Genomic DNA, 17,582 nt, shown 5'->3' with positions numbered 1-17,582 from the left:
AGCAGAGTTTCACCCTTCTACATAGAAGCTAGTGGACTTCAAAGGGAGTAACTGATTAGGATGGCACTGCAAATCTTTGTATGCACATTTTGTCCTAGGACCTTTCAGTCTACTTCAATCAGCATCCTTTCCCTCTGTATGTTTGTTTGACCCTATCTTCCTTTAGATGGCCTGGGACATTTACACCATCACCTCTTGAGAATTACTCATCTTGAGCCATATGCTCCCCAGTTCCCATCAGCTTTCTTCTAAGATTAGTTTAAAAGCTGCTGAGACCTTTTTGATATTAGTTCTGCTGCAGTTCAAGAGAAGCCTGCCTGTCTTGGACAAAGCATGACTTATCCTGAAATGGAGTCCAAAGACTAACAAATATAAACCCTTCTTCTAACACCACGGTCTCATCCATACATCTAAGATCATTCAGCTTTGCCTATGTAACTGGCCCTTGTTCCTTGTGCATGGAACAGGTAGCATTTATGAATGTAAGGTTTAAACTGTCTTGTGCATAGTGCATCAAAATACACAATTACTACTAAATGGTTCAGGATTAGAAGGCAAGTACAGTCAAAACAAGTTGTCCTTCAACATCCCAAATCCAAGTTGTATTTACTAGTAATAAAGACATCCCAAATGAGTTAAAGAGCCATAGACATTGATCAATAGTCCTGCAATAGATTACTGTAAAACGTTCTACATTGGGCGGTCCTTGAAGACAACCTGGAAACGGCAGCTGGTTCACAACGTGGCAGCCTGATTACTGTCAGGGGCTAGCTGATGAAAACATCTTACACATCTTGAAACAGCTACACTGGCTGCCAGGTTGTTTCAGAGTTCAATTCAAAGTGCTGGTTATGATTAGGGGTGTGCGCTTCAGGTTACCGATTCGGGGGGACAACCCGAACCGGGCCCGATTTGTAAAGATTTGGTATTTCCGAATCAGGAACAGTACAATGGCCCTGATTCAGAAATACCGAATCAAAGCTTTCCGAAGCAATTGGTTTTGGTGTATTCCGGATCGTTTTCCCGCTTCGGGTAAGTCAGAAGCTGGAAAAACGAATCTTTCCCCGCTGCACACCCCTAGTTATGATGACCTTTAAAAGCACATCATGGCCTAGGACTTGCATATCTAAAGGCTTGTCTCCTCCCCTATGTCCCTGTGTGCCAACTGCAGTCCTTAGACTGCCATCTACTGGCTGTTTCCCAACTCACAGTGGCCGACCTAGCATCAACCAGAGTTTGGCCCTTTTCCATCACAGCTCCCCTGAGGAGGTGAGGGAAGCACCATCATTAGAAATCTTCAGGAGATGTTGCAAAGCATCTTGAGGGGGTGGGATTATCTGAGGGTTTAATCTACTGGTTTTAAACTGTAATGTTTTAACAGTGATGTGTAAACCACCTTGAGCAACAAGGAAAAGCAAGAGGAAATATTTTAATAAAATAAACAGTTCTTATTATACCAGTGTTCATTAGCATTGGCTTGCCATATGCTTGTGCTCCATCCACCCACACTACTATGGTAAGTCCAACATTGCTGCTGCACCAAGATTTATACAGTAGTACAAGCAGGGGTTTTTTTCAGCAGGAACGCGGTGGAATGGAGTTCCGGCACCTCTTGAAAATGGTCACATGGCTGGTGGCCCCACCCCCTGATCTCCAGACACAGGGGAGTTTAGATTGCCCTCCGTGCTGTCTGGAGATCAGGAGGCGGGGCCACCAGCCATGTGACCATTTTCTCCAAGGGCAACCCACTGAGTTCCACCACCTCTTTTCCCAGAAAAAAAGCCCTGAGTATAAGACTTCTTTTCTTGTCGTCAAACACATAGTAAACAACATATTCTGCTCCTAACAGTACCAACTTAGCTCTCATTGTTATGATGTCAAGCTATTTTGGTCTGCTTCTTTGAAAAAGTGAAATAACTGTAGCTTTACACAGAAATGTTTTGTGAAGTACAGTCTGAAGTAGAATGATTATGCTCCGGCTCCAGATAATAAACCAAGAGAAAAGCAGAATTCCAAGGAAACCTCCAAAGGCTTTAGCATTCTCTAAACTATGCCGTGTAAGATGACTATATCCCGAACTCTCTGCAACGTGACAGTGATGCAGCTGGATTATTCCTTCAAAATAAAATAGCACACAACGGAAAGCCAATTTAATATAGTCCATAATAGTACTTTAATATTCCCTGTGACCTTATTAAGAAGCCGGGTAACTGAGCACATTTCACTTTACTTAAAGAGTCATAAATGTCACCATTACCCAAATGAAAAAAGGTGACGGGTTAGCCAAGTTGATTGCAGAGTGATTTCCCCCTCATATATATACACATCTAAATGTCCTTTGTTTTCTTTAGGAGACTGACAGAAGAGACCAAACAGGCAAGTAAATTGCAAATATTAACCAGCCGAATGGGGGACGGAAGGGCGCTATAGCTGAGTATGACCTAGTGAACTCAAAGGACACCACCGTTCAGCTGACACCACACAGCTGCAGGGCTTTTCAACATTTTAATATCCTCCTCTGCAGCAAATACTCTGCAGCTTCCAAAGCCGGAGTGAATCCCCCTTACAGCTTGTTCCCAAAGGTGTTTAATTTCAACGCAGCTGAAAAAGGGCATCCATTCCTGACTTCACCACTAAGACACAGAGCAGAGCGCCAGTCAAACAGGGCCCATAACGATATGTATTGCTATTGGTTCCACAGTCCATTCAACAATAAGCAAAATGCTTTACAGTAATTATCGCATTCACAGTGGTCATCACTGTGCTACAATGACATCAACAGGTAGCTCAACAAAGAAGGCTTGGACTGGGAAGCTCTCTGCAGCAATCTGAACAAGCAGATGTTTTCTGATTCCTCCCCATGGTAAAACACTGTCCCTATTTTGTGGTGGGGTCAGAATTTGGAGATGCCTTTTTCATTGTTTTATTTATGTGCCACTTTTCCTGAAAAGACCACAGGTGTTTACATACAGAAACGCTGCTATCCAATAAAGAGCCTAAAAATAAAAGGGCCAAAAATAAAACCGCACTCAACCAAAAGCATTCCCTTGCCTTGTGCCTCTTTGTGTATTGCAGAGGAGAAGGTGCAGCCTCACATCGCTGGATAGACCATTTCTGTAAAACCAACAATGTAGTTGTAAAACAGACTAGCTATGAAACTTGAAATTTAAAAACGTTGAACATAAATGTACCCTGACATAAGTAACTACCATTGTACTTAGATAGTGTCTTTAAAATTTTAACGAATGGGATGTTGGGGAGATATATTTCCCGTTTTATATATATTCTGTTATATATAATTATCTCCGATGTATGCAAATATGCTATACAATTTTTGGATGCATCCCCTTTATACTATTAATTTGTTTTCTTTTTTAAAATAAAAAAAATATATAACTGGTCAGCCCATTTCATAAAGACTGAATGGCCGCAGAAAATATTCTCACCCAGACTGCAACAGTCCGGACATCTCTCAAGAAGAGAACAGAAAGAAAGCACTAGAGGACCGGAAGAGCTAACCAAGCTCATAAGGAGAGGGGCGATCCTGAAAGTAAAAGGGCTTTAAAAGACAAAACCAACACCTTGAACTGAAACGAGGTATCAACTGGTAACGCATCTAAGAACTTAAGAAGAACCTTTGCTTGGTCAGACTAGTGGTCCATTTAGTCTAGCATCCTGCCTCACACAGTGGCCAAACAGTTAATCTGGAGGGACAACCACAGGGCATTGAGGCTGATGACCTCCCTTGATGCTGCCTGCTAGCATTGGTAGTCAGAGGTTTACTGCCTCTGAATGTGGCTATTCCCTAGTATCCACAGATAGACCATCAATCTGTGGCCATCTATACATACTTTTAAAGTTTTCTATGTTTTTAAAGTTTTCTATGTCTGTGGCCATCTATATATATTGTGCAACAAATTCCACATTTTAATCACTCGTTGTGTAAAGAAGTATGTCCTTTTGTCTGTCCTGAAACAACTGCCCAACAACTTCTGATCTCATATCACTATATATTATCTGGTCTAATATCACTGTGGTATGGTTGATTTTTTTCAAGTAGTCTTCAAGGAAAGCCCCACATAAAGCACATTGAAGTTCTCTAAACCCTGAGCTTATCATAATGTGGATCAGTGTGGACAGGGTGGCTGTGATCAGCATGCACATTCTTCTGGTTCTAGACTTCCAGGTCTCTGATGATAAATCTCAGAGAAGCATCTTTCGAGTATTATTTGTAGGGTTATTATTACATGTGTGAAAATACATCTTGAATTTTGCAAACTCAACTATAAACTCAACTACAATTTGTTTGGACACCCCATAATAAACTTTAAGACATAGTTAACTGAAAGTGGAAATGCAGAGATTAAACCATGAGGGGTTGTTCTGGGATACTTTCTAGTATCTAACCACGTGAACAGAAATTACGACACATACAAAAATGTCTTTCAGTATAGAAGCCTATGTTAGATAATTTTACACTAACAACCCATTAGAAAGCCTATGTGAATAAGTGTTTACAGGAACAATCCTCATTATGTCAGCGCTGCAACATTCTTACAGAAGACTAAAACAAAAGTGAATTAGCTGCAACCTTTAAGTCACCCCAACCCCAGTTATGTCTATAGGAGAACTACAATTTGATTTATATCATAAATTCAGCAACACAGGCAGATTGCTTTTCCTGTATGAGCAAACAATGTCAGCACAGTCACCAGGCATTTCCATGTATACAGCTGTGACCCTAATTCTCTCAGTAACACACAGTGCAGCTCTTTACTACTCAACATAAGCATTTTTCTACCTGCCTTGAATTTTAATTCCACAGTTCAGCTACATGTCAAGGGAACAGGAGGATGACTCCACCGGGAAAGACAAACAAGCTTTCAGATATTAGTACAAGTACCTGAGAATCAGTGTGGTATAGTCGTCAGATTATTAGACAAGGACTGAAGAAACTTCTGTTCAACATGGCCGCCTCCTTGGTTATCCAGACAGTTATCCGTCTACAGTACCTGACAGAGTTGTTATGAGGATAAAACTGGGAAGAAGGGACCAATATATGCTGCTCTGAACTGAACTCCTTTAAAGAATGGTGGAATAAAAATAAAAGCTTTCAGATATTAGTACAAGTACCTGAGAATCAGTGTGGCATAGTAGTCAGACTATTAGACAAGGACTGAAGAAACTTCTGTTCAACATGGCCGCCTCCCTGGTTATCCAGACAGTTATCCATCTACAGTACCTTACAGAGTTGTTATGAGGATAAAACTGGGAAGAAGGGACCAATATATGCCGCTCTGAACTGAACTCCTTTGAAGACTGGTGGAATAAAATTAAACAGAAACATCAAATATCTATACTATCTCAGGAATAATAATTTTAAAATTGTATAGAGTACTATGACCATTATAAAGGATTTCACATACATTATCTCAGCGATCCTTTCAACAGCTCTGTAAGGTAGTTTTATTGTCCTCATGTTGCAGTTGGAAGACAACTAGTTTGCTGAAAAGTACTCAGTGAAACTGTGACTCCCCATCTGACAGGTCAAAATCTAAAACCCTTATTGTACAAAATAAAGGAAATTAAATGGGGAAAATAAACTGAGAGCGCTTTAGCACTGCTTTAAATGCAACAGAAAGCAAGAGCTATCATCTTCTCACTATTCTGCTGAAACTCTGTTCCATTTACTTTTAACCCCTCCTAAGCATTTCCTAATTTGTCAGGCACTGCTAGTAGAATATAGGCCAAGAAGAACAAATGTACAATATAATGCTACAGGTAGAGTTGCCAGTCCTTCTTAACCTCCCAGCGGGGGACTGGCTCCCTGCACTTACCTCTAGGGGTGGGGGGGTGCGCCCGCTCCCACAAGTGCGATAACGTCACTTCCAGGAAGTGACATCACATAGCCCCCTGGGAGTGCACCCACACTCTGCAGGGGCTTGAATTAGGGCCGCTGTAGCAGCCCATAATGGGGCCATTTTGGCCCAATTTGGGCTCGTTTCGGGTCCATTTTGGTGTGGATTGGGCCTGTTTTGGCCCGGATCAGGGCCACTGTGCTCCACAGTGGCCCAAAACAGGCCCCATCCGTGCCAAAACGGGCCCAAAACAAGCCCGATTTGAGCCAAAACTGGGTTGTTTTGTGCCGCTGCAGAGCACAGGAGTGCTCCCGTGCTCCGCAGTGGCCCCGATCCAGACCAAAACAGGCCCAATCCAGGTGGCAGCTGCGCACAGGACTGCACAGTGCCGCAGTGGTCCACGCACAGAAGGTGCACGTCCCCCCACTGGCCAGGTAAGTGGGAGCAGGGTGTGGAGGAGGGAGAAGTCTCATGGCCAACTCATGCCTGAAGTCTCATGGCCAACTCATGCCTTAAGTCTCATGGCCAACTCATGCCTATTTGCCTCATTTGCATGAGTATCTATTCAACCTTTGACCCTAGCAGATACCACATAAGGGCATAAGGTTTGCATAGTGCTCAAAAGGCATGTCTGATTTAGTAGATGTGTGAAGGAGGCCAACTGAGAGGGTCAGGCCTATGCACAGGCCACATGCAAACATTATGCAGCTTTTTGGATATTCAGCGAGTCCCTAAAGGTGGGACAGCTCAGCCACTGGGCAGGGCAATGAGAGCGTTTCCACTCCATGTGGCATCCATGTGGGAAGAAGATGCAACTGGCCCTCTACCAAACTCCTATCGAATAGGCAAGCTACACATATCCATCCCTCAAACCCATAACAAGGTAGATCCAGTGGACTGCCCAAACACTTCAAATTAAACTTGTACACTTTGATCAGAGGTACCAGAGGTTTGAAATCCTGGCAAACATGGAAAATCTACACCAAATTGCCTTTTATGGGGCACTGCAGCCAAGGTTCTTTTTGATGACTTGCCAAGAGCTGATGAGCCAAGACCAACACTTCAGAGGTATCTGAACGTTAATCAAACTGGTTACCGCAGCAGTCTCAAGGCGTACAGATTTTTATGGATTAGAAATTACTAATTTAATTTTACAGAGTTTAGAGCACTATACAGAAGCCAAATCTTGATATAACATTGTGGTTTTTTTTAAAAAACAACAACATATATTTAGCAATGCTGTAGCAAAACTACACTGCCCCTGTAGAAGGGTTTAAAAACGTTTCTTGGCTTGGATTCAGACAGGTCTCCCTTGACCACTCTAATAGATTTTAACAAAGCAAAAAAAATATCTGACAAGTTCTCTCAGAGGATCTCTTTCAGGACAAAGGGAGTATCACATGGGAAACCACATTCCCACATGCCCATAGGAACCAATATACAAATGGCACAATAGTTTATTACTAGCACCTTGAATTAAGTCCAGAAACAAAACCAGTTGTATTTACAGAATCGAATACTCTTCTAAATACTTCTTCTAAACCATCTAATACTTCTTCCAAGCCATCTTTCCATTCATGTCTGGATCCCCAAATCCACTAGCAACCGTAAAATATAGCAATAACTTCTTTAAAAAAAATTCAAAATATAAATGAAAATCAAATACCGCTCCAAAGACCTGATGAAACAGGATGACTTTCATTTTTTAAAACAATACTGAATGCCACATAAACAATAGTTACCAGAATCCTGAGGACTTACTGTAGCCTTTTAATTTATTTACTTCATGTATACCCTATTTTTCTTTCCAATGAGGACCCAAAGTGTCTTTCATCATTTTCCCCTCTCTGTTTTATCCTCACAACAACCCTGAGAGGTTGGCTAGACTGAGTGTGTGTGACTGGCCCAAGGTCACCGAAGCCTCTGCTCTTCCTAAGAGATTACTTTATATCATCCTTATTAATGGTGGAGAGTGCCCTCAACTTATGGCAACCCCTGGTGGGGTGTTTTCATGGCAAAAGACTAACAGAGGTGCTTTGCCATTGCCTGCCTCTACAGCCCTGTCTTTTTAAAAAAATTAGTTTTCTAGTATAAGGATGGGGAAAACAGGCGGGTAGGAAGTAAGGTAAACAGTAAACATCATAATATCTGCTTGAGTTAGAATTCTACTTATCTACACATTTTCATCTTACCATTTGAGCAACCATTTAACTGTGATTATTAGTAACACATTACAATAATGTCTTCATATGTTTACTGCAACACTGTCTTTGTTGGCAGTCACCCATCCAATTATTTATTTTACTTATTTATTTGATTTGATTTATATCCTGCCCTCCCTATGAATGGGCTCAGGGCAACCCACAAGATCCATAAAATACAATAAATTAATCAAAACTATAAAATCAGTAGCAATCTTAAAACAGACGTTAAAAACGTCCAGGCATCTTATACATAGGCTACTTAGATAAACAATTGGGAATCCGCATATAGGCCATAATATATAAGCATAACACATAGCCAAGAGCAGTCACAGAAAAGGTGGTGGTCTTAGGTGGAGGGGGGGGACACGTGCTAGTCCTCAGCCAAAGGCCTGGCAGAACATCTCTGTTTTACAGGCCCTTTGGAACTGTAACAGGTCCCACAAGGCCCGGCTCTCCAGCAGAAAAAGCCCTGGCCCTGGTTGAGGCCAGACAGATGTCCTTGGGCCGGGGACCACCAGGAGTTGCTTGTCTGCAGAGAACAAGGCTTTAAACACCAAGTTTAACATCTTAATCCTGATCCAGAACTCCACTGGGAGCCGGTGCAGCTGGCATAGCACAGGATGGATGTGCACTCGGATTGGCGTTCCGGTGAGAACGCGTGCTGCTGCGTTCTAGACCAGCTGTAACTTCTGGGGCAGGCCCAATAGCAGCCCAGCATAGAGTCGGTAGCAGTAATCTAGCCTGGAGGTGATCGTTGCATGGATTACTGTAGCCAGATCCCAGGGCGAGAGATAAGGCACCAGTTGCCCGATCTGTCGAAGATGAAAAAAGATAGACCTGGCAATGGTCATGACTTGGGCCTCCATTCAAAGTGTGGCATCCAGGGTTACGCCCAGGCTCCTCACTGTCAACGAAGGTTTCAGTTGCATCCCATCAAGGGTTGGGAGCCGGGTCTCCAGCTTTATCACCCCATGACCCAGACACAGAATCTTTGTCTTCAGGGGATTTAATTTCAGGCTACTCTGATGTAACCATGCCCTCACAGCCTCAAGACCCTTAGCCAAGGAATCTAGAGCGAGATCAGACTGGCCGTCCATCAACAGATAGAGCTGGGTGTCAACCGCACACTGGTGACAACCCAGCCCCAAACTGCAAACTACCTGGGTGAGGGGGCGCATACAGATGTTAAGTAGCATTGGGGAAAGAATTGCCCCCTGAGGGACACTGCATATTAAAGAATGGCAAGTGGACATATGTTTCCCAAGTGCCACCCTCTGTCCTCGACCACAGAGGAAGGAGCTCAGCCACTGCAGGGTTGTCCCAAGAATCCCCACGTCGGTGAGGAAGTGGGTCAGGAGATCGTGATCAACCATGTCGAATGCTGCTTTAAGATCTAGAAGTATCAGCATTGCTAACCCGCTCCGATCCAGGTGTCGCCACAGATCATCTGTGAGAGCAACCAGAGCCATCTCCGTACCATGGCCTGAAGCCAGACTGGAATGGGTCCAGGATAGAGGCATCATCCAGCTGTTCCACTACTGCCCTTTCAATTGCCTTACCCAGGAATGGAAAATTTGAAACTACTAACCAAGGCTGACCCTGCTTAGCTTCTGAGATCTGCCGAGATCAGGCTCACCAGGGCTACCCAGGTCACGGCCATTCTTATTAATAGAAGATTGCAATTATAGGATAAGGTGAAATAAAGATGCAACTTCATGCCTTCCAGATTTTTTTCAAATTGATTGATTAGTTGTCCTTTATGGAAAAACAAACCCACGCCTCCATAGTCACCAGCCTTCCTCACCTCAGGTGAAAACCCTTTTCAACCAGCAGAATATGGTGATAATTTCGGATAAGCAACATGGAAATTGCCTGGAAACTGAGTTCATTTATTTTGTGTGATCACAGAATGTGTCTGCCTGTGGTTTCTTCCAAGTCTCTTGGATATTTGAGTGACAACCCTTCCCCACCCCACATACTATTAAAAGCCAGTATATATAAGATCTTGCAGCACTTCTGGAAAACACTCATTGTTCAAGCTCAGTCTTTGGCAGGCTTCCAGGATAAGGGGACCACATAGTTTGGGGTAGTCAACTAAGAACTCTTGCGTGCTTCTTTGGGAGAAACAGGAAAAGTGATTGTACCACACTGACAGTACATACAATGATTGCAACAGACCATAAGCAAGGGAGAAGAAAAGATCTCCCAAACAGATGTATGGTTCATGTTTTTTTCTTTTCCTTTTAAGGCCAGAGGATGGGAATGAAAACTCGCAGAGCAACTGAACAGGAGGCTGCCCGATCAGCTGCCCCACGCTGCCGCCACCAGCACACACTCCTGGCCAGCAGTGGCAGTGGCAGCTCCATGGCGTGCGCCCCTGCCCCCAGACCGGCACCCCTCCGGTGCCTTAGTGCCCTGAGGCGGCTGCCGGGCTGGCCTCAATGGGCGGGCCGGCCCTGCTAGACCCCTCAGTACCAAAAGAAAAAGGAAGAGTGGACAGAGGAAAGAAAGATGGTGGAGAAGGTAGAACAGAGGTTATAAGAACAGAAGGATAAAACCCTGTGTCCTAAATCCTGCCTTATGTTGTCTCTTTGCCTGACTCAAGATACCTAAAAATAATTGGCAGTGAGGTTGTGAACCACAGAGCAGCTGCTCTCACTTCTTACTCTCTGGGAGACCTTCAGCTAGTCACTATCTGTGATATTCACAGAGTGGTTATGAGGGTGAAATGGTAGCATGAATAATCATGTATACTGTCCTGAGCTGCTTGTAGAAAGCCCAGGATACAAGGCAAATGAATAATGCAAGGGGCTACAGCAGAGCAACTGAATGGGAGGGCTGGAAGCCCCCCCCCCCCCCGCGCGCGCACCAGCCCTGCGTGATGACATCACATGCAGTGACGTCATCATGCAGTCCGACGTGCACATGCGCTTGTGCACGCATGCACAGAGGCAGCCGTTAAGCTGCCTCAGGTGCCGGCAACACTGGAGCCACCCCTGGGGTCTAGTCTGCCTAGAAATAGACTATGAACTCTCTAATGGAATTAACTTCAAAACATCAGCTGCTAAAATACAAAAGGGAGTTGCAGAGAAGAGAGAATTTGAACCCTGGCCTTCCTCATTCTCGAACAACACTCTTGAATACTAGGCAATACTGGAACTACAATTATGTCTAAAAAGATTCCACGAGCTAGCCAAGATACTGAATAACAGGAACATCAGAACTCAGCTGGAATTGAAGTGCAGGAAAAATTGACTGTAATTCCTAACTGGGATTTTCTGTAAGCCCATGAAAACCACAAGTTGTAGTGTAGCCTTTATTTTCTTCAGATTGACTCAAAAGGAAAATATAGTATGCTCTACACTACTTTTGATTTTATAAATATAAATACACACACACAATTTTCAAATCCCTCTAAGTTCACCTCACATATCATGTGGTACTAATAATATTTCTGATTTTACATTTTCTTGAGTTTTAATATTATTTCAGTATAAATAATTGCCAGTTCTTGAATAAATGTATTATGAGAATAATACTGCCTTTCTTAGAGACATTAATCTACTGTTAAGTTTATCCATCAACATTGTAAACCAACTTTTATGCCATTTCCTATATTGTTGTCCATTAAAAACAATTGGTAATATATCCACCAAGCTAGGTTCTTGTTTGTTATCTTTATGTCAGCTCCTGATAAGGAAATCATTATCCCAGCAAGGAATCTTGATTAAAATTAGTAAGACAATTCAGGACTTTTAATTCTTTGCCAAAGTGTCTCTCAAAAATCATTTGTTGGCTTTCCCCAGGTGTTAGACATGAAATATGGCTTGCTTGGAGGTGTTTACTTCTACTCTCTCTACCACAGATTATAGCCAAGGAGAGAAAGAAACAGAGAAAAACGGGAGGGCAAAATCAACTTAAAATTTCACTGGGAAAAGCCCTGAAGAGTCACTTGAGATTATTTTCCCCAACAATACCAATAATAATAAACTAGGCCACAGTCTGGAACCAGTGTCACCACAAGCCACCAGGTTTCACAAAAAAGCACAGCTGATCAGCAAAGCCGTGTCCCTGCCATCTGGTGGTAGCCAATGAAGCCAGAGCCTCCAACTCAAAGCTCCCGGGGCAGTTGCAAGGCTCCACAGTAGAGGTGGGAATGAACCGAGAAAATGGCAGTTTGTGGCGGTTCCTGGTTCATCACATTGCATGAACTATGAACGACAAACCACCATGAATTAGCCTGGTTCGCGAACAGGTTCATTTGGTTTGTGGTTCGTCATTTCAGGGGGCTGTAGAATGGCCCCCTTGATGGTCAAGGATGTCAAACTCACCAGGAATCTTCAGCAGGCTCTCCTCCAGCCACCCTCAAAGTTTGGTAAAGATTGGATTTCGATGTCCAAGTTATAGACCCCCAAAGTGGGTGCCCCCAGGAAAGTTCCATTACATATAATGGGAACCACGAATGCCAACTGACTTGCATTGGCTCCACTGAAATACATTGCAGCACCAAAATCTCAAGCACAAGCTTCAAATACATCCCTCTCTGACTCCAACAGCAGTTCCTCCCTGTCTAACTGCCTGCTGGAAACTGAAACCACTTGTCTGAGGGCTGGGGATGCTCTCATAGAGCAGAATGGGAGCTCTCTGGTTGGCAGCCAGAGTTGCCTATCAAGCTCTGGAGAGCTGACATTAGTGATCCCAGGGCTGCAGAAGGTCTGCAGAGGTCCATCCCCCCCATTTCCTAGGGAATAGATGGATTGGTGCCAGGCTGTCTGCAGTGATGAACCGAAAAATGAACCGCATTAAAAATCATAGTGGTTTGTTGCGGCTCATCAGAAATGGGCTCTGACAAACCGCCAGTTCGTGAATCGAAAAAGGCCTGATTTGTGATGACATTTGGTTCGTATTTCAGTTTGTGCCCATCTCTACTCCACAGTAATTAATGGGCAAGCCCAGATGCCAGTGAAGTGGCTGCCATGACAGTTATTCTTTTCATTCATAATCAGTCTGATTGGGACTCAAGGTGGATTGCAAGCAAGATAAAAGAAACTTTTCAATCAATCAGTACAGATTACAATAGCTCATTCAATCAGTAATGAGATGAGTTGACATAACAACTGTCGAAGGCTTTCACGGCCGGAGAACGATGGTTGTTGTGGGTTTTCCAGGCTGTATTGCCGTGGTCTTGGCATTGTAGTTCCTGACGTTTCGCCAGCAGCTGTGGCTGGCATCTTCAGAGGTGTAGCACCAAAAGACAGAGATCTCTCAGTGTCACAGTGTGGAAAAGATGTAGGTCATTTGTATCTACTCAGGAGGGGTGGGGTTGAGCTGAGTCATCCTGTAAGAGTTTCCCAGGGTGTGGAATGCTAATGGCGGGAGGCTTCACTGTATCCTGAGGAGGTTCTTTTGCATATGGATTGGTACTTGATGTGCTAATGTTCTCTGCAGGGCTATTGTCGGGGATAGAATGCTTAATCAAAAAAGCATAACCTTCAAGCAGTATTCAGACCCACCCGAAAAATACAACAGATGCTACGATCGGCAAAAGACAGTAGAGACCCCCTAACCTCTGCAGGAGTATACCGTATACCCTGCAGCTGTGGACAAGTTTACATCGGGACCACAAAGCGTAGCATCCAGACAAGAATAAAAGAACATGAAAGACACTGCAGACTTGGACAACCTGAAAAATCAGCAGTGGCTGAACATAACCTAACTCAAACAGGGCACAGTATCTTATTCCAGGACACCAAAATACTGGACAACACTTCCAACTACTTTGTCAGACTGCACAGGGAAGCCATTGAAATTCACAAGCATAAGCAAAACTTCAACAGGAAAGAAGAAACCTTAAGAATGAACAGAGCATGGTTTCCAGTTCTGAAAAACACCAGGCTAACAAAACATTCTATCCCCGACAATAGCCCTGCAGAGAAGATTAGCACATCAAGTACCAATCCATATGCAAAAGAACCTCCTCAGGATACAGTGAAGCCTCCCGCCATTAGCATTCCACACCCTGGGAAACTCTTACAGGATGACTCAGCTCAACCCCACCCCTCCTGAGTAGATACAAATGACCTACATCTTTTCCACACTGTGACACTGAGAGATCTCTGTCTTTTGGTGCTACACCTCTGAAGATGCCAGCCACAGCTGCTGGCGAAACGTCAGGAACTACAATGCCAAGACCACGGCAATACAGCCCGGAAAACCCACAACAACCATTGACATAACAACGTTTGAATCTAGCAAAGATTCCTAGTAAAACAAATAATGTAGTTGGGCTGGGATTGTAGAACAGAGGAAAAACAAGAACAACACATGCAAACATATCTGTTTAAGGCAACAAGGCAGCATAGAACAAACTTTATCCCTAACAGAAGCCACCTCCTCAGTTGACCTACACCCTAGCTTTGCTCCCTCCACAAGAAGGCCTTTTTGAACAATTCCGTTTTGCATATTTTGCAAAACAATAGGGGCATGGGGAGCCTTCCTAATAGCCTCAGGCAGACTGTTCCATAATGTAAAAGCCACCACATAGAATTTCTGTGAACATTGATGGTTTTACCTGTCTGCAAGGTGGCACCTTCAGAAGGCTTTGCTCAGATGAGCAGAGCATTCACAGCAGAACATAGCAGGAGACACAGTCCTGCAGATATGTGGGTCTGATGCCTTTGAGGATTTTGTAGATGATAGCTAACACCTTGAATTGAACCCCATAACTAATTGGTAACCAATGGGATGTCTGCAAAGAGGGGATTCTTCTGAGACCTAGACCAAGGAGACAGGGACTGTAGAGGCCGTTGCCAGTTATACATGCCCACAGCCAGAAGCTGACAACTTTGGCCTGGCTTCCCTCCCACTGAGGGAGTGGTTGGACAGAAGGAGAAGGGGCAACTGGGGGAGAGAGAACTGCCTCGTCTCCCTTCCCTGAGACCTCCAGAGAAGGGGAAGGGGGAGAGGATCATGGCAGCTGAGGCAAGCCCCACCCCAGCCTTTCCCTAAGCCTCCAATACTGCACTGAAAGGAAAACTGGGTGCAAGCTGACATCTTTGGAAAACTAAAATGTGCTACCAGTATCTATGGGAATCTTTCTAGAGACTTTAGTCCAGTAGCTAGGGGAGGTACAAGAAGTTTCCTAATCCAGAGAAGATTCGGGAAGATTCTTTCATCTCCGCCAGCAACTACCCTCAACTCCCTAAGAAAGGATCCCATCAAATACTGCAATTCACTGCTTAAGTTTCTAAAGACAGATACTTTGCATACCACTCAGGTACCTATTTTTATCTACCATCTCTGGAAAGAGATCAGTATTAAAAGGGATCTAAAAGCCCACAAGAGAAATCAAATATAAATATACACATGGAGATTGATCCTAACACTACTCTTCTTTTTGCGGCACTAATCCCTTTGAGCAGAAGAGGACCTTGGCATTCAGTTCATTTTGTTCTATTGATCTTAACCCATAGCATACACAACATTATAACAAAGAACAAGGAATCTGCCAAACCCTCATTTTAGACTAGCTCTAGAGCAATGGTTTGGGGGCAAAACATTTAAAGCACAAGATAGCCAAGAGGCACTTGGTTAATCTCACCATCAAACCACCTCTCCTATGCAAGCAACATTAGTGAGTTTATAGAATACTTGGGTAACATCAGCCAGAGTGGTCGCAGCTAAAGCAACAGTTCTTACTTAATCTCTGTATGTGTTTGTAGAGTATATATTACTTTACTTCTTTGCAATGTGTGTATCACTCTGTTCAGAATCACTCTGAGGCACTTTTCAAAACACAAAGCCATATAAAAAACAATTAACATCATTCAAAATAGCATTACACTATTCAAATCAGCATACCTGATTGCATGCAATTCTCTGTGTTGTTCCTCTCCACTTTTGGTCACCTTCAGTGCTTGCATTTGTAGCAACTTTATAACGGTTTTTATCAAACCGTGAACATTCCTAAGAAAACACAGTGAACCCACAATATTACCATCAAGGATATTTCTAAGCAGAGCGGCACAGAAAAGACTCCCTACAGCTCCAACACCCCCTTCTAGTCTAGAATAACTCACTCATGAATGTTGTTAATACTATGTTCAAAAGAGTTTTTTTTTAAAAAAATGAGCATGTTAGACTGTTATTTTTAAAAAAATTATTGGAGATTAAATCTAATAAATTTAACATTTATATGTCTGCATGGTATTATTATGCCTTCCACATCGAGCCCAAATTTGCATTCTGTTTCTAGCGTGGGTAGCCCATTGGCCTGTGGGCGATTCATTTACAGAAAGTCTACACTCAAAAACATCGATGCATGAAGGATTAAACAACACAATTGACAAAAAAATGACAATAGCACACATGCCTCACCATCCCTTGAGAGTTTTTGGACAAAGTGAAGTTAGGCATGAGAAAATTCAGTCTACCACATAATTTTGCAAAAGTGAGTGGAAAATATGTTTTGAATGGTACAAGTCCTGGAAACTCCAGCTCTGGGGTCACTATTATGACCCCGTAATATAGCACAGGTGGGAAACGGAATAACTGGCCTTGAGCAAAAAAACAACTTAGTGTTGCCTAAGCAAAGAGCAAGAAACCTGTGGCCCATTAAGCTCTGGTTTCACTATAACTGGTCTTTCTTTTATCCTTCACCTGTTTACTTTAATTGAATCTCTCTCACATGTCCCCTGCCACTTAAGAATATATGAAGAAATGCAGGCTATAAAGGTATCCTTTTATCTTCAGCAGGCATATCCCCAAATAAACCAAGAAACATGTTACAATTATCAAATGCATAGGTTATCACATTCTCTTAAATCACAGAAAATTCTGTTGACCTGTTAGAATTTTTTTTAATAAAAATTTAACCAAGATAAAATGGGCTTGATCATTTTTCTCCTTACAGCAGCAAAGTTCTGGGTTAAATCTGAAAGCCAGTTTGGTGCTATTTTTACCACTACATTTATCAATCACATTATTATCCTGCTCTTTCTCCAGGTTAGTGAATGTGGCCGTCCCCTCCCTGAATTTTGTCCTCACAATCACCTTGTGAGGAAGATGAAGCAGAAAGAGAGAGTCATCTACCCAAAGTCATTCATCAAACTTAATGGCCAAACCGAGATGAATCCAGGAAGGCCTGGGTTCACAACACACCAGCCACTACACTAACCTGGACACGCTCTTCGGAACAAAAAGGAGAGCTGTGTGTGAAAAACAAACAATATTATTTTTATGACCTGAGCAGCACGGGAGATTACTCTGAGATTTTTTTAAAGCTCACCCTTCAATTAAGAACAATAAGGATACAGTTCTAAGAACAGGGAACTCCCAAGGCTCAGATACGGATAGATCAAGAAACAAACCGGAATGTCAAAAATCATGATTTCTAAGCCTCATCACATTGTGGAAGGATTACACGTATTTCAGCTGCTCTGAATCATATCTCTAGAGCCCTAGGCCATTTCCACACAGGCTCAAGCCTTCACTTGAAAGGAAAGGAGTTCTAGACTGCTCT

The 17,582-nt window shown here is 43.1% G+C and overlaps 1 protein-coding gene across 1 annotated transcript in view; it reads right to left on the bottom strand.

Annotated features, from left to right (window-relative positions):
- FOCAD (focadhesin) overlaps window positions 1-17,582 on the bottom strand; it is a 183,450-nt gene that overhangs the window by 157,652 nt on the left and 8,216 nt on the right. The window contains exon 5 of the mRNA XM_054987115.1: window positions 15,923-16,027. Within this exon, the coding sequence (XP_054843090.1) occupies window positions 15,923-16,027 (105 nt within the window). The remainder of the gene's footprint in view (window positions 1-15,922; window positions 16,028-17,582) is intronic.

This window comes from Eublepharis macularius, chromosome 8 (assembly GCF_028583425.1).
Source record: "Eublepharis macularius isolate TG4126 chromosome 8, MPM_Emac_v1.0, whole genome shotgun sequence".
NCBI lineage: Eukaryota > Metazoa > Chordata > Lepidosauria > Squamata > Eublepharidae > Eublepharis > Eublepharis macularius.
This window is presented reverse-complemented; position numbering and strand designations above follow the sequence as displayed.